Raw genomic sequence first — 18,385 nt, 5'->3', positions numbered from 1 at the left:
ACTTTATAGGTAAGTCCACATGGGAAGACAAACTCTAGTCCTGAGGTTCCTTGGCAATCAAGGAATCAGAGTAAAGAGTTTTAGATAGATAAAATTCATCTTCACAGTGGGGGAATGTCTGACGCCTGGAACATTGATCCTGGGGCCATGCCAGCCTTTCTTGAGGCCAGGGTTTTGAGAAACATTTTAGAGTAAACCTCAGTGATGGTTTTGGGTTGAGCTTGCATTGCTGTTGGACAGAATATTTCTTTAAATATGTCTAACAGCTTTTGGCCAGCTGATTTCATCTTGAGAGCCATTCTTCCTCCTTTGATGAGTTTGCATATCATTGTTTTCATGATTATTTACTGATTTTACTAGTCGGTCTCATTTGCCTGCTGTCCAAAGTCTGGGTGGGTGGGGAGGAATGTATCACACTGCTGTCTGCATGGCCTCCTGCAATGTTATCAGGAGTGGGCCTTGTTCATGCATCTGCAGTCTGCCGTAAGGACTTAAGAAACTTTATGGTTGAGTCTTCACTGGGTTGCCAATTTCTGGCAGTGATATAATAGGGCAGTATGTGGAGTAGTGTAATAATTGTCCTAAACATTCTATAGAAAAATAATAGGGGTGTGTTCTTGACATACCTAATTTTTCTTTATGAATTCATTGTAAATTATTTCTGAAAGTACATGTAATCTTAACCTGAAATAGATTGAACTTATTTATAGCTTAAGGCTTCCCAGGTGGCTCAGTGGTAAAGATTCCACCTGCTGAGCAGGAGGCATGGATGGGTTCAATCCCTGGGTCGGGAAAATTTCCTGGAGTAGGAAATGGCAAACCCACTCCAGTATTCTTGCCTGGAAAATTCCATGGACAGAAAAGCCTGGTGGGTTACAGTCCATGGGGTTGCAGAGTCGGACCTGACTTAGTGACTAAACAACAATTTACAGCGTTATTATTCCCTTATGCAAAGGAATATGTATTCCCTTGGGGAAAGTCTCTTATGTTGAGTTACCAGCTTTCTTTCAGTTGCTCTAAAACTATGTCCTAAAACCTTCAAGAGCCCTGTCCTGAGCCTAAGATATCTGTTTCTCTCTGTTTAGTTGCTCAGTCATGTCCGACTCTTTGCGGAATGTTTCTTAGCTGATAGACTGTTTAAAATAAGAATGTGGCCCCTGAGCTGAAGTTTGTTGATCCTTGTTCTATACCATTATCCTATTGTATTTTCATCTTACTGGTATCAAATTGTCTTTTTTTTTTCTTTTGTTTTTTCATTTATTTTTATTAGTTGGAGGCTAATCACTTTACAATATTGTAGTGGTTTTTGTCATACTGTCTTATGTAATCATCTCTTTATTTGTTGTCAGTCTTTCCTGAAACACTGTAAGCTCCTTGAAGGCAGGTTTCTTGTCTTATTCACCATATTATCTCTATCAGTTAAAACAATGACTGAGATATAGAAGTGTGTTATGAATATTTAGTGATTGAGTGTATAAATTCAGATAATTCAGGAGCCACTAAATCCAATAATGTCTTCCTTACAAAAATGTCATTTGTAAATCCTGTCCCAGGGGCCACATACTGCCCAGATCTTTGCCTATTTTAGTATAGATCTTTGTTCCTGTGTTTTAATAGTATCTCAAGCCTTCCTGACTCCTTGGCTTTGACTCTAGTCTACCCCTTAGTATAGTAACTTGCTAAAGTATGTTTTGTCTTACATTATTTCTGTGCAAAACCCAATCCTTTCGCTGTTTCCCCACTGCCTACATTATAAGTCAAACTCCTCAGGTGGACATTCAGGGCCCTTAATAATCAATTCCCCGCCTGCTTTTCCACTCGTTATCTCTGAGCCTTCCCTGGAAGGAGCCGTCTGCTCCAGCAGCCTCTCCGTCTCATTGTCCCTGAAGCCATCCCTGAAGCCACGGCTTATCCCCACCTCTGCACCTTTGCTCAAGCTGTGCCTCGGAGCCAGTTGACATTCCCCACAGGAAGGGATTGACCCCCTGGTCAAACGCAGTAAGTCTGCAGTGAGTGATGGGAAACGAGGAAGAGGGAGCTGAGCCTCAGAAAGTAGAAGATGAAGAGTGACTGTGGCCCAACAGGACTCGGTGATAAAGTTGGCCAAGAAGGATGCAGTTATTCTGGGGGAATGATAGAACAAGGCTCCCTGGTAGAATTGGGCTTCCCTGGTGGCTCAGCGGTAAAGAATCCACCTGCCAATGCAGGAAGTGTGTGTTCAATCCCTGGGTCAGGAAAATTCCCCTGCAGGAGAAAACCACACCAGTATTCTTGCCTGGGAAATCCCATAGCCAGAGGAGCCTGGAGGGCTCCAGTCCATGGGGTTGCAAAGAGTCGGGCACAACTCAGTGACTAAACAATAACAACAACCTGACAGGGTTGTCTAGGCCAGTGATTTTCAAACCACTGTGCAGACAGATATTCTGGGAATCTTGTTAAAATGCAGATTCTGGCAGTTGGTCTGGAGTGGGGACCTGGGATTCAGCATTTTAAAGAGCTCATAGGTGATGCCCATGCTTCTGGTTCTGGAGTAATTCTTTGAGTTCAAGGATCTCACCAAATGCTCAGAAAAGGAGCCTTTTCGCTTGAATGGGAAAACAGGAAGCCAGTGGGTCTGCCCCACAGAGGCTCGTCTACAGTAAAGACATTTCTTGCATTCTAAATGACTGAATACATGTGTGATGGCTCAAGGCTTCTTGATGGAGGGGGTGCTGAAGAACCGAGGGCAAAACTGAGTGAGTAAGGCTGTAGCTTAAAGGGAAGAAGCACCTTTAAGTCCTGAGATGATGGCAGTGACAGTGGCCATTGGGAAAAAGAAAGGTCTAATGTGAGTTGGGCCAGTGGCCTGACATCATATACAAATGCGCACGCGTGCACACACACACACACACACACACACACACACACACGACTCATTCAGGGTAAAGGCTGGAGTGCAACACTTTCCCCCTGATGTAGTCAGATTATCTTTTGTCTCCAAGAAGCTCCTCTTCTCATCCACTAACACTTCCAGTTTAGAATCTAGGCTTGGCTTGAGTTCAAGTAATGTAGCTCACCCTAACTAAGCAAGAGGAATCATATCTGTAATGTGTTATCTCCAAGCAGAAGAGCAGCTAGGAGACTGTCTGGCATAATTCACTTGCCTCTTAGAACAGTTTTTCTTTAATGATTAGCTTGGCTCTTGTCTCTTTGGCTAATCAATAGCTGCCCTCTTGATGAAATTGGGTGTTATTTCCCTGTGGCTTAACTTTGTACAAACTGTGAGTTATCTTGATTAATGATTTTAATGGCAGTTCTCTCATCCCCTCTGCTTTTATCACACAGGAACTTCTGCTTGACTGACCGAACCGTGACCCTGACATAGAGTCATAATCATGGTAAGTTGGGGATGGGCTTCACCCTCCCTGGTGCCAGCCCCAGACAGGTACAGGATGTGTAATCAGGGCCTGTTGTCATACAAAGGGTTGTTTGCTCAACAGAGGGGAGGGAGGAGGAAATGGAAAGGTAGTTTCTTTTTTTTTTTTTCCCAAAAACACCTTTTCAGGGCTGGTGAGTCACCTGAAACACTGGTGAAACACTCTTTCAGGGCTGGTGAGTCACCTGACCCTGAAAATTAATTCAAAGAGGGACTCCTTTGAATCCTTCTAATATCTTGAGATGCAGAAACAAGTTATTTCTCTCTGCAGAAGCACGATGTGTTCGTTGTAGAAACTGCAGGCAAATAAAAAGGAAAAATCCAAAATCCCACCACATTTCCCAGCAGGAGATGACGGCGGTCCACTTTGGGTGCTACCTTATCATTTCAGGCTCATCAGAGTGTGTTAGCTTCTCATCCACCTCCTGCTGCTAGCTGTGGCTGGACTCCTCTGAGCTTCGTTATCTGATCTCTGGGACAGGCAGGGAATTGGATCCCTTGGAGGGTTCCATAAAGCTCCCTACTGATGCGGAAGCTGAGCCGTTCAGCTGCAAATGTGTCCCTACCTGAGGCTGGCCACCTGCTCTCCTTCTCCTGCCCAAATGAGGAGAATGAGAAATGAATGGACAGGTGATGCTTAATCCCTGGTCTTCTGGGAAGAAATAATAGAAGTAGAATCTTATACCCAGAGAGGACCTGGACATTCTGCCAGCTCTCAACGCCTTCCTTTAGGAAAATGGAGGTGTAAACTATACAGAACAAATAGTAATATACGTTTAACATTTTTTTTTCATTAGATATTTTAGAATTTTCTTCATCATCCCTGACAGACAAAGGCTTACTCATGTCTGCACCAAATCTCTTATGCTTTCATGTAAAATCTATTTGTTCTTGATGGGTTCTCCCTGGACATGTACAACATTTATTCAGACATGTTTATGGTGTCCCTACTTTGTGCATGGTATTTGACTCTGGGGACTCAAAATTAATGGATTGCTCTTCCTGTTCTGAACAAGCTCTCAGCCTTTCTACATGTCAAGACTATAACCAAGTGACCCTTTCATGGGCTTTCCACTGAGGAGAATTGCTTCAGTTGCTCTAGTAGATCCTGTTTTCCCATTATGACTATTACTTATTGGACAGTTAAAGTATGTCTTTATTTTTTTTTAAGTATGTCTTTAAAGGAAAGGAAAACCATTCGATATAATAACAGTATTATAATTCCCTATTATTTTCCATCATTTTAGTTTTAGACCCTACTCATTCGATAGTGGTTTTGAAATAGTAGCAGTAAGAACATAAAGAAGAGTTAGTGTATTCACTCTAACCTTTGCTATGCTAACACGTTTATATTACATCTTATAACATACTAAGATTAGTTACTCTCGATGGACTTATGGGTGTTTTGATTTTCTTCTTAATTCTTTTAAAAAATTTTATTGAAGCATAGTTGATTTACAATATCATGTAGTTTTCAGGTATACAGCACAGCTATTCAGATATATATATATTCTTTTGCCTTATAGGTTATTATATAATATTGAGTAGAGTTCCCTGTGTTTTGCAGTAGGTCTTTGTTGGTTTTCTGTTTTACACATAGTGGGGTGTATATGTTTAATCCAACCTCTTAATTTATCCTTCCCCTTCCCACTCAGATTTTCTTCTTAATTTTAAAAATTTTTTTTCCAAATCTCTACAATGACCATATGATCCATTTCTAAAAGGAAAGCATGTTTTAAAAGCCACTGTTGTCATATATCTACAAAAAATTTTCAAAGGTATAATTTACATGTAGTGAAATGCACAGCTCTTATGGTTACTGGTAGATGAGTTTTGACAAATGTACCATGTATCTGCCCTCTTGTTAAGATAGAACATTTCCTCACTTCAGGAAGTTCCTTCATGCCCCTTCCAGATCAGTCTCCTCCCTGTTCTCCACTCCAGTCCAGAAATACAATCACTGATCTGATTGTTTTTATCATAGATGAGTTTTGCCTGTTCTAGAAGATCCTATAAATGGAATCACAAGGCGTCTACTCCTTTTTTATGAGCATTATATTTTTTGCAGCCCACCCATGGACTGCATGGTGCTATATCAGCAATTTATTCCTCCGTTCCTTTTTACTGCTACATATTTCTTTGTATCATGTTCCAATCTTTTGACATTTATCATCTTCATTATTATTTTAATAACTGAGTAACAGTTCATCGATTGTGATACAATACCAATTTCTAGCTATTTGTTTTCATCATTCCTCCCTACATCCTCTGTTCCCTTTGCCTGTTGCCATGAGGAGCCTTCCTTGGGGGGAATCCCCTGCCTTCCCTGAACAGGTGATGATACATTATGCCCTGGAATTGAATCAATATGGATACTTCAGAGCTAACAGGAACAAATTTCCCCAGCTTATCTTGTTCCTGAAAAAAAGAGTCCCTAAGAATGCTCACAGATAAGCTATCTTTGCATGGTCCTCTGTCAATTCATCTTGTTAAATATTAATTTTAATCCCGTACTAGGTACCCACCCCGGTACTTGCCTGGAGAATTCCGTGGCCAGAGGAGCCTGGCAGGCTATAGTCCATGGGATCACAAAGAGCTGGACACATCTGAGTGACTAACACTTCCTTAGTGTTCGTCAGCAATGCAGTTTGCTTTAAAAGGCAGTGTTTGAATACCATCCAAAATTCTTTCAATATTGGAATTCCGAAAGAACCTTGTGAAACATTCAACTCAGAAAGCTGTCTCCAGCGGGGGTCAAGGGCTGAGCTAGGCCATTTAGAATTTTGACAGCCAATCACCAACTTGCTTGTTACTATTGGTAGATAGTAGAAGAAAACAGGTAATATGCCTGCATTAATTTCATATGGTTGCCATAACAAAGTGCCACAAACTGGGTGGCTTAAAATAATAGAAATTTGTTGTCTTATGTTTCTGGAGGGTGGAAATCCAAAATCAAGGTATTGGCAGTGCCAAGGTCCCTCTGAAATCCAGAGGGGAATTCTTCCTTGCCTCTTTCTAGCTTCTCGTGGTTTGCTGGCAATCTTAAGCATTCTTCAGCAGAGACTGGAGTCAACAATATGTCACCATGTGGCTTCTCCCTGAGTGTCTTTGTCTTCACGTGCTGTTTTCTAAGGACATCATTCATGTTGAATTAGCAGCTTACCCTTGTACTCCAGTAGGACCTTGTCTTGATTTAATTTATTATAATTGATTAATTAATTAATTTAATGACAATATTTCCAAATAAGACTGAGGTACTGGGGGTTAGGACTTGAACATACCTTTTTTGGGGGAAGCAATTCAGTGCCCAAGGAAGTTTTTTAAAATTTTATTTTATATGTTTTTTGGCTATGCTGGGTCTTTGTTGGGGTACACAGGTTCTTTGTTGCTGTGCGGGCTTTCTCTAGTTGTGGCAAGCAGGGGCTACTCTCTAGTTGCGGTGCACAGGCTTTTCTTTGCAGTAGTTTCTCTTGTTGTGGAGCACAGATTCCAGGGTACGTGGGCTTCAGTAGTTTGGCACGTGGGCTCAGTAGTTGCGGCACATGGCGTGTGGCATCTTTCAAAACCAGGGATGGATGGAACCCATGTCCCTTGCATTGGCAGGTGGATTCTTAACCACTAACCAAGGAAGGTAATGTCATTGATTTCTCTTTTTCTCAGTCAAGTGTAGAAAAGTGATGAGTGTTAGAAGTTGACCATATTCAGGAGGTGAAAGGCTGGTCTTCCAGCAGATAAGACCTACACCCTCTGGGACCTGAAGCCTTTGGATGGGCTTGATGTGGACCACAGTGGGCATGAGAAGTCCAGCTTAAGGTGGACTAGCTCATAGAGCTCAAGTCTGACTTGCTCAAGAACTGCCCTATGGGTATAAAAATCCTCCATGCCTTTACAGGCCACATGTACATCCTTGAATCAAATTAAAGAGAGCCTTAGATCTATTTTACATTGTTCTTGCCACCATGTACAATGCTCTATTCTAGATTTTTCTTTGACGTTACCCCATTGGCTTGCATTAGGGATATTATCAGAAACAGATATAAGAATCTCACTATTACATTTATTATAGAAATATTACTGAGGTCATGTTGAATTATACTGATGAGAGCCAATCAGGCCACTGAGTTGAGTTTTTGGTTTCGTATTTACTGTTTGTACTAAGTGTTATGCTGTATTATCCTCCTTCATTATTACAACAGCCCTGTGGATTGGTATCATTATTATTCTTAACATACAGGTGAGAAAAATGAAACTTCTCCTAGACTACAGAGTTAGGACGCGTTGAAGCCACGAGTCCAACCTGGATCTGTTCAACTCCAATGCCTGTGCTCCTTCCCACTAAGCTTACTACCTCTCAAAATATGCCCACCATGTCTCCTTCACAGAGACCTACAGGTGAACTTTCTCCCAATATTAGGATTCTCTTTACAGAATTCATGACCCCCAAGTGATGCAGAGGAGATGGATCTGACTGTCTGCGTAAATCTGAGATTTTACTGGAGTCATGGGCACCAGGCTGTGGGGGTGCCTTTCAACCAAGGCTTATATAAGATGTAAAACCCTCTCCCTTTGCAGTAATTCATAGTGATCTTCCTCGGCTGGTCTGTGCTATCACCATAACATCCTACCACTGGTAATTTGGTAAATTCTACCATTTGCCAAAAGAAGCATTATCAGAAAAGTGAGAAGAAACCTCTGTATGACCTCAGCCCTAAATTTAGCCTTGGCGATCTCTTCTTACTCTCAGCTTGTGAACTCTTAGCATCTTAAAAGCACAGAGCACCCATTACGAGCAGAGCAAGGTTTCCAGATGAATCTGAATTCCACTGCCATCTGGGAACCATGGATATCAGGCAGATCCTCCCCCATCTGCTGTCTCCACCAATCAGATGCACATCACAGTGGCGCACGCCTGACAGATGAACTAAGGGAAAGGGGATGACACAGAACAATTTTTGGAAGTGCTGGCCATGACTAATTAGGCCAGTTTCAATAACAAGAAAACAGAATTCAGAATAGCAAAGCCCAGATTGTTAACAGATTATAGTCATATTTTGTGTCAGCGAACAGAGGGGAAGGTAAATGAAAAACCAAAGCTAGTTTGATTCTTCCTTCTGCTGCTAAATCAGGAAGCCCAGAAGAGCTCCAGTAATTTAGGTTGCCTCTCACTCCGCATATCATGGGCTTCCTTGGTGGCTCAGCTGGTAAAGAATCCACCTGCAATACAGAGGACCTGGGTTCAATCCCTGGGTGGGGAAATTCCCCTGAAGAAGAGCCAGGCTACCTACTCCAGTATTCTTGGGCTTTCCTGATGGCTCAGACGGTAAAGAATCCGCCTGCAATGCAGAAGACCTGGGTTCGATCCTGGGTTGAGAAGATCCCCTGGAGTGGGGAACAGCTACCCACTCCAGTATTCTGGTCTAAAGAATTCCAGGGACTATCCCATGGGGTCTCAAAGAGTCAGACATGACTGAGCAACTTTCACTTTCACACACAGTACAAAGAACAGCAGAGTTTTTCCTGGGCAGATGATCTCTTTTCCTCTCGTGGACACTGCAGTTCTCCTTATTGATTACAATTCTGTCTTGCTTTGGCTTCTAGGCAGAGAAATCTGTGTCTCACATCAAAAAACTACTCTGACCCTTAAGTCTCTATTTCCATTTCCTTTCTACCCCCTCCTTTACCGTAATGGGCATGGCATAGCCCTCTTGGAGGAGGTTGCCGTTAACCCCACCATAGAGCTGCCAGATGACTGGGGAAACAGACTCTTGGAGGACACACACAAAACCTTGTGCACACCAGGACCCAGGAGAAAGGAGCAGTGACCCCACAAGAGACTGACCCAGACTTGCCCGTGAGTGTCCAGGAGTTTCCGGGGGAGGCGTGGGTCAGCGGTGGCCTGCTGCAGGGTCAGGGGCACTGAGTGCAGCAGTGCATGCATGGGACCTTCTGAAGGAGTCGCCGTTATCTTCATTACCTCCACCACAGTTTGGCCTCAGGTCAAAGGACAGGGAGGGAATACATCCCCACCCATCAACAGAAAATTGAATTAAAGATTTACCGAGCATTGCCCTGCTCATCAGAGCAAGACTCAGTTTCCCCCTTAGTTAGTCTCTCCCTGTCCGGAAGCTTCCATAAGCCTCTTATCCTTATCCATCAGAGGGCAGACAGAATGGAAACCATAATCACAGAAAACTAACCAGTCTGATCACATGGACCACAGTCTTGTCTAACTCAATGAAAGTATGACCCATGCTGTGTAGGGCCACCCAAGACAGATGGGTCATGCTGGAGAGTTCTGACAAAACGTGGTCCACAGGAGAAGGGAATGGCAAACCACTTCAGTTTTCTTGCCTTGAGAACCCCATGAACTGTATGAAAAAGCAAAAAGATAGGACACTGAAAGATGAACTCCCCAGGTCGGTAGGTGCCCAATATGCTACTGGAGATCAGTGGAGAAATAACTCCAGAAAGAATAAAGAGACAGAGCCAAAGCAAAGACAAAACCCAGTTGTGGATGTGACTGGTGATGGAGGTACAGTCCGATGCTATAAAGAGCAATATTGCATAAGAACCTGGAATGTTAGGTCCATGAATCAAGGCATATTGGAAGTGGTCAAACAGGAGATGGCAAGAGTGAACATCAACATTTTAGGAATCAGTGAAATAAAATGGACTGGAATGGGTGAATTTAACTCAGACGACCATTACATCTACTACTGTGGGCAGGAATCCCTTAGAAGAAATGGAGTAGCCATCATAGTCAACAAAAGAGTCCGAAATGCAGTACTTGGATGCAGTCTCAAAAGCAACAGAATGATCTTTGTTCGTTTCTAAGGCAAACCATTTGATATCACAGTAATCCAAGTCTATGCCCCAACCAGTAATGCTGAAGAAGCTGAAGTTGAATGGTTCTGTGACAACCTACAAGATCTTCTAGAGCTAACACCCAAAAAAGATGTTCTTTTCATTTATAGGGGACTGGGATGCAAAAGTAGGAAATCAAGAGATAATGTGGAGTAACAGGCAAATTTGGCCTTGGAGTACAGAATGAAGCAAGGCAAAGGCTAATAAGAGTTTTGCCAAGAGAACGAACTGGTCATAACAAACACTCTTTTCCAACAACAAAAGACAAGACTCTACACATGAACATCAGCAGATGGTCAATGCCAAAATCAGATTGATTATATTCTTTGCAGCCAAAGATGGAGAAGCTCTATACAATCAGCAAAAACAAGACTGGGAGCTGACTGTGGCTCAGATCATGAACTCCTTATTGCCAAATTCAGACTTAAAGAAAGTAGGGAAAACCACTAGACCATTTTGGTATGACCTAAATCTCTTATGATTCTACAGTGGAAGTGACAAATAGATTCAAGGGATTAAATCTGATAGAGTGCCAGAAGAACTATGGATGAAGGTTTATGACATTGTACAGGAGGCAGTTATCAAGACCATCCCCAAGAAAAAGGAATGCAAAAAGGCAAAATGGTTGTCTGAGGAGGCCTAACAAATAGCTGTGAAAAGAAGAGAAGTGAAAGGCAAAGGAGAAAAGGAAAGATACATCCATCTGAATGCAGAGTTCCAAAGAACAGGAGAGATAAGAAAACCTTCCTCAGTAATCAATGCAAGGAAACAGAGGGAAACAATAGAATGGGAAAGACTAGAGATCTCTTCAAGAAAATTAGAGATACCAAGGGAACATTTCTTGCAAAGATAGGCACAATAACAGACAGAAATGGTACGGACCTAACAGAAGCAGAAGATATTAAGAAGAGGTGGCAAGAATACACAGAAGAACTATACAAAAAAAATCTTCATGACCCAGATAATCACGATGGTGTGATCAATCACCTAGAGCCAGATATCTTGGAATGCAAAGTCAAGTGGGCCTTAGGAAGCATCACTACCAACAAAGCTAGTGGACATGATGGAATTCCAGTTGAGCTATTTCAAATCCTAAAAGATGATGCTGTGAAAGTGTTGCATTCAATATGTCAGCAAATTTGGAAAACTCAGCAGTGGCCACAGGACTGGAAAAGGTCAGTTTTCATTCCAATCCCAAAGAAAGGCAATGCCAAAGAATGCTCAAACTACCGCACAATTGCACTCATTTCACACGCTAGTAAAGTAATACTCAAAATTCTCCAAGCCAGGCTTCAGCAATATGTGAACTGTGAACTTCCAGATGTTCAAACTGGTTTTAGAAAAGGCAGAGGAAACACAGATCAAATTGCCAACATCCACTGGATCCTCGAAAAAGCAAGAGAGTTCCAGAAAAACATCTATTTCTGCTTTATTGATTATGTCAAAGCCTTTGAGTGTGTGGATCACAACAGACTGTGGAAAATTCTTCAAGAGATAGGAATACCAGATCACCTGACCTGCCTCTTGAGAAATCTGTATGCAGGTCAGGAAGCAACAGTTAGAACTGGACATGGAACAACAGACTGGTTCCAAATAGGAAAAGGACTACGTCAAGGCTGTATATTGTCACCCTGCTTTTTAACTTCTATGCAGAGCACATCATGAGAAACGCTGGGCTGGATGAAGCACAAGCTGGAATCAAGATTGCCAGGAGAAATATCAATCACCTCAGATAGGCAGATGACACCACACTTAACGGCAGAAAGCAAAGAAGAATTTAAGAGCCTCTTGATGAAAGTGAAAGAGGAGAGTGAAAAAGTTGGCTTAAAACTCAACATTCAGAAAACTAAGATTATGGCATCTGGTCCCATCACTTCATGGGAAATGGATGGGGAAACAATGGAAACAGTGACAGACTTTATTTTTGGGGTTCCAAAATCACTGCAGATGGTGACCGCAGCCATGAAATTAAAAGGTGCTTACTCCTTGGAAGAAAAGCTATGATCAACCTAGATAGCATATTAAAAAGCAAAGACATTACTTTGCCAACAAAGGTCCATCTAGTCAAAGTTATGGTTTTTCCAGTAGTCATGTATGGATGTGAGAGTTGGACTATAACGAAACCTGAGCACTGAAAAATTGATGCCCTTGAACTGTGGTGTTGGAGAATACTCTTGAGAGTCCCTTGGACTGCAAGGAGATCCAACCAGTCCATCCTAAAGGAGATCAGTCCTGGGTGTTCACTGGAAGGACTGATGCTGAAGCTGAAACTCCAATACTTGGCCACCAATGCGAAGAAGCCACTTATTGGAAAATATTCTGATGCTGGGAAAGATTGACAGCGGAAGGAGAAGGGGGCGACAGAGGATGAGATAGTTGGATGGCATCACCGACTCAATGGACATGAGTTTGAGCAAGCTCTGAGAGTTGGTGCTGGACAGGGAAGTCTGGCGTGCTCTAGTCCATGGGGTCGCAAAGAGTGGGACATGACTGAGTGACTGAATTGAACTCAACTTACCGTAATTTTCTATGGTTTGTTCGTTCACTGATTTTTTTCATTCTATTTTATTTCATCTATTTTATATTGAATCATATGTATTTCTCTGTACCGCCTTACATACATTATGCTAAGTCACTTCAGTCATATCTGACCCTTTGCGACCCCCATGGACTGTAGCCCACCAGGCTTTTCTGTGAGAGTCCCCAGGCAAGAATACTGGAGTGGGTTGCCATTTCCTCCTCCAGGGAATCTTCCCAACCTAGGGATTGAAACTGCATCTCTTATGTCTCCTGCATTGATAGGTAGGCAAGATCTTTACCGATAGTGCCATCTGGGAAGCCCTTATAAATAACATCAATTTTAAAATAGCATTAATAATTTAGTAAATACATTAGAAGTACTCAGGGCACCTTGATCTTAATCAGTACATCATCTTTAAGTCAGAATTCAATTAAATGGTTCCTACTGGTCACTAACCCATGTTTTGCTTGTTGACGTTTTTAGTTTTTAGTCTGTATTTGCAGAATCTACTAGTCTCTACTAACTTTTTATCCTTCATACACATCAGAGTATGTCTCACTTTAAGGCATGCTGGTTTCTGGTGATGCTAGTCCTCACCTTCGGTATCTAGAGCTGCTAGCTCCTCCTCATGATGCCCCCTCCTTCCCTCTGCCACTCTGTCAGGCTTTTGTCTCCTCCATTCCACTGCTAAAGCTCTTGTCAGGGTCACCAGGACCTTCCATGTTCCCAGATCTGACCATCCTTTCTGTGCCTTCTGTTCATACCTACCTTAGCAGGTACTGACCTCTCCCTCCTTCCTCAGCCTCTGGACAACACACAGTCCTGGTTTTCCTTTATTGGCCCCTCAAGGGCCAGTCCTTCTTAGCCATCCATTCGGGTCCTTCTCTGCTAACCCTATGCCGCTAGAGAGGTCTAGGCTTGTCCTAGGACCCCTGTTCTTCAGTTTCTCCCCAGGTCATTTTGTCCGCTACCATCCAAACGCTGATGTGTCCTAAATGTATTACTGGACACTTGCTGTCTAGATGTACATTGTACAACCAACCATTTTCTAGACTCTACTTGGATGTTTAACGAACATCCCAAACTTAACGTTTTGAAAATAGAACTTCTAAATCCCTCTCCTCACTGCCATCTCAAATCTGGTAGTCTCCAGCTTTCCCCATCTACATAAATGATACCACTCTCTACTTGGCTGCTTAAGGAAATGATTTAGAGTTACACATGCTGCTTTTCTTTCCTCACCTCCCACATCAGTCCATCAGCAAGTTCTGCCTCCTTTCCTCCAAAACATGTGCTGAGTCTGTCTGTGTCCATTTTTGCTATTTCACCCTCGTTTACCATCATATTCCTGGATCTTGGCCCAGATTCCCAACTGGTCTCTGTATCTCCATACAGTAGCCCAAGTGATCTTTCAGATGTGTAAATCAGACCTGCCAGTGGCTCATAACACATTTAGAATAAAATAGAAAATCCTCACCAACTTGTGTGCTCCCTTCGTAGCTCAGATGGTAAAGAGTCTGCCTGGAGGGCGGAACACCCGGGTTTAATCCCTGGATCAGGAAGATCCCCTGGAGAAGGAAATGGCAACCCACTCTAGTATTCCTGTCTGGAAAATCCCATGGACAGAGGAACCTGCTGAGCTACCATCCATGGAGTCACAAAGAGTTAGACACAGCTGAGCCACTAACACCTTTCACTTCTCACCAGCTTGTGAAGGCTCTCATCCTGCCCTCGTCATGTCTCTTATTTTATTATGGAAAAGCGTAAACACATACAAAAGCAGATCAAATAGTAAAAAGAACCCCTTCGTACCTATAATTATTATTAACTCATGGTCAATAATTATTATATAATCATAACTCATATATATTAATAATATTATATTATTACTACTATTCATTCATGGTCAGCCTGTTTCTTCTGTGTCTCCACTTCCCCTAACCTGAAATTTTGAAGCAAATTCCAATCACCTTATCCTCTCATCTGTAAACTCTTTCAATGTGTATAAGATTCGACTCCTAAAAAAATAGAATATAAGCACAAAGACATTATCATACCTAAAAATGTTAACATTAGTTGCTTAATGGCATCAAATATCACGCCCATGTTCAGGGCTTCCCAGGTGGCTCAGTGGTAAAGAATCCTCCTGCCAGTGCAGGAGACATGGTTTCAATCCCTGGGTCAGGAAAATTCCCTTGAGAAGGGAATGGCAACCCACTCCAGTGTTCTTGCCTGGGAAACCCCACGGACAGAGAAGCCTGGAGGGCTGCGATCCATGGGGTCACAAAGAGTCACAACTGAGCAGCCGAACGGCAGCAGCAGCAGGTTCTGTTACATGTGGTTGGCAGCATTGGAACGCAAGCCTCTGGAATCAACTGCCCCTCTGCATTCATCACCCCACTTTTATGTAAGGTGGTATCTATTTCCCTCCCTTTCTTGGAAAAGGAGCAAAGTGGCCTAAATTTGATACACTAAGTGCCGTTATGAAAAAGGAATAAATTCAAGTAGGCAAATAATATAAAAGCATCCAGCTTACTTTAAAAAAAACTTTCCAGTTGCCTCATAAATGTCATTTCTTTTTTTCTTTTACTATTTGATTCAGGATCCCAATAAGGTTTACCCATTATGATTATTGAAGTGCATTTTTAATCTCTTTCAAGTTATATTTCCCCTCCATTTCTCTCTTTTCTAGTTCTTCTGGCAGTTTGTTAAAGAGCATTCATCAAGTAGTGTTTCTCATAGTCTAGATCGTGCTGATGACAGCCCTGTGGGTGTGGGCTAACATTTTCCTCCTTCTCTTCTTTATCATAAATTGGTGTTTGACCTAAGAGGTTTGATTGGATTCAGGTTTGATTTCCCACTTTCTGGGGAGACAAGATTACTTCAAAGGTAATGGTGTCACTTACCTTACCCCTCCCCAGCTTGCCCTCAAAGTCGAGTCCCACTGACCTCTGTTCCCGCTCGTCCCTCAGAAGCCAGCTCCAGCCTCAGGGCCATTGCCTCAGCTGTTACCTCTGCCTGCAACACTTTCCCCCAGATCTCTGCATAGTCAGTTGCTTCCTGCCAATCAGACCTCAGCCTGAATGCCACTCCTCGGGGCATCCCCTCATGACCTCTCTCTGCCCTGTAGCCCTTTTCACCTCCGGCTGCCTTATTGGCTTCTTTACTGTCTACCTCTGGCTGAACTTGAACATCAGCCGCAAGGGAACAAGAGCCTCATCTCTCCCAGTCACTGCTGTGTCCCCGCCCCTGGACAAGTGTCTGGCCCCTGATGGGTACTCAACAAACATTTGTTGTGCAAGTTGCCACCGTGCTGGTAGGAAGGCGCCTCTTGGTCACATCTTTCTGTCTTTCTTTGTGCACTCAGGCAGCCAAGGGAGGCACTGTCAAAGCCGCTTCAGGCTTCAACGCCGCCGAAGATGCCCAGACCCTGAGGAAGGCCATGAAAGGGCTCGGTAAGTGTCCCACTGGCGGTGAACATCCCCTGTGTGTCCCGCATCCCAGAGTTGCCCAGAGGGCCTTGTGTCCACAAGCAAATGTATGTCTCACTCTAAGAAAACACAGTGGGGACAAGGTGACTTTTCAAGGCAAACTAGAAGGGAGGGTTTTTTACTATAGACTTTTAAATGTGATGAACTCATTCTGGACTTCCCCAATTAATTTCATTCCAGCATTATAAATCTATCAAATTTGAGAAATATATTTGTCTTCTGGTTAACCCAAGCATGCATGTTGTGCCAGAAGGTTAACAAAGCATTTTGACAAATATTATGTGAATGGGTAGATACCATAATCCCGTGATACAATGAGAGCAGCTGGTGCAGTTGTTATTCTTGCCCCATTTTACAGATGGGAAACTGAGACTCAGAGAAGTTATGTAGTAAGATACAGAGTAAGTGGAGCTGAGCCTTGAGTCACGCTCAAAGAGCCCTTCTTAAGCTGGGGCCTGCCAACTCGAAGTACACATTCTTTCCCTTGAGTCAGGCCCCTGTTCTCTCCTCCTGTGACAGGTGTGGCTGGGACAGTGCCCCGGGCAGTGTGTATGACTTTATGTGAGAAGCTTGTGTATATGTGACCAGAAGGGCTTGTCTTCCAGTGCACCAACCTCTGGGAGCTCCCCAGGGCCAAGACCTCCCTCCAGTTGGACATAGCCATGCCTGGGCACTTTGGGTTCCACTGACCTAGACCCTCCCTCCAGACTTGCCTGAGTGGACATTTGGCCAGAGAAGTGCTCTCTGTTTCATACCTACTATGTAAAGTCTCCTTAAGATTGGGATAAAGACATTTGACCATGAGGCATTATTTCCCAGTTTTTCTATCCACAAAGAATTCATCTTGCTCAGCCCCAGTACAACTAGCAGCAACAATAACCATTAAGTTCTACTGTGTCAGGCACAATGTGTTGCATAGATTATGTTTTAATTTTGACAGCAGCTTGTTTTATTAATGAGAAAGTTGAGGTTTACTGAGATCAGCTAACTTGCCCAAGGTCTCTGGGGCAGGATGTGTTTGTTAGAGTCAGGATTCTAGGCAAGTCCAGGCATTCTGACTCTAGAACTGGAGGGTAAGCCGCTGTACTATCCTGCTGCCTACCTCTGAATAGGACATTGCCTTGAATCTATCTTCTCATTTTCCCTTTTTCATAAATAAAATGGAAAAAGTACTTGGCCTACTCATTTTTCAGGTGTATCCTAATTCTTTGGTGGATAGCAAGAGCACTGTAATTTGGAACATAGACCACATGGCATTTGGAATTCTCAGAGTCAGGAGGCATTCGATACCACCAACCGTTTTCAGTGCCTGCTGTGTGGGCCAATGAGAGAAAGACAGTCAGAGGAGACAAGGACCATAAACCTAATCCTGTGGTCCAGTCATCCAGGGATGCTAGGCAGCAAAGGCATTCATGGAAATACAATCAGTTAGTAATATGATAAGGACGGAGCGGCACAAGATCCCACTAGGAGTCAGAGGGATCACATTTCATTTAAGGGCATCAGGCAAAACTTCTTGGAGGATATAGAAATTGAGATGGGCCTTGGGAGATGAGTTTATTCAATAAATAGAGAGAATGTGTTTCAGGTGAATGGAGCAGCATGAGCAAAGAGCATGGGATGAAAGTGAGCATCGCCCTGTTTTGCATTTTAGCTGAGGCCTTCGGGAGTCAAGATAAATACATGGTCTGCGGCAGGAAGGTACTGGCAAAATAGGTGTTGGCTGATTAGAAGACTTCCGGGAAGGCAGGAGCCATAGAGGGGTCCTAGGGTACTGCTGACATGGAGGCTGACCCAGAGGCATAGTCCAGCAAACAACAAATGCCAGAATCAGGATGCCAGATGGAGGGGGTTAGGGAGACAATAACCCATAGATTGGTATAGTAAGGAGGTTAGGAGAACAGAGTACAGTATAGTTGGGTCAAGTACAGGAATTCAAGAGCAAAGTCTCTGGATTTGGCTGCCTGTATCCTTTTATGTGGATATTTACAATAGTGAATGGGGTGCTATTGAGGGTCCCAAAGGCCAGACTCCAGTGCTGGTACTAAATCCAACAGATGGTGGGGAGCCATCATGTATCCTAAGCAGAGGAAA

The 18,385-nt window shown here is 43.1% G+C and overlaps 1 protein-coding gene across 3 annotated transcripts in view; it reads left to right on the top strand.

Moving 5' to 3' along the window:
- The window catches only part of ANXA4 (annexin A4), a 70,930-nt gene that overhangs the window by 21,758 nt on the left and 30,787 nt on the right, over positions 1-18,385 (top strand). For all 3 annotated transcript variants that reach the window (XM_043917550.1, XM_043917548.1, XM_043917549.1), the window contains exons 2-3: positions 3,325-3,377; positions 16,168-16,255. In XM_043917550.1, coding sequence (XP_043773485.1) covers positions 3,375-3,377; positions 16,168-16,255 — 91 coding nt within the window. In that variant the 5' untranslated portion in view covers positions 3,325-3,374. The remainder of the gene's footprint in view (positions 1-3,324; positions 3,378-16,167; positions 16,256-18,385) is intronic.

This window comes from Cervus elaphus, chromosome 11 (genome assembly GCF_910594005.1).
Source record: "Cervus elaphus chromosome 11, mCerEla1.1, whole genome shotgun sequence".
Lineage (NCBI taxonomy): Eukaryota > Metazoa > Chordata > Mammalia > Artiodactyla > Cervidae > Cervus > Cervus elaphus.
The sequence above is the reverse complement of the archived record's forward strand: the minus strand, read 5'-3'. Positions and strand labels throughout refer to the sequence as shown.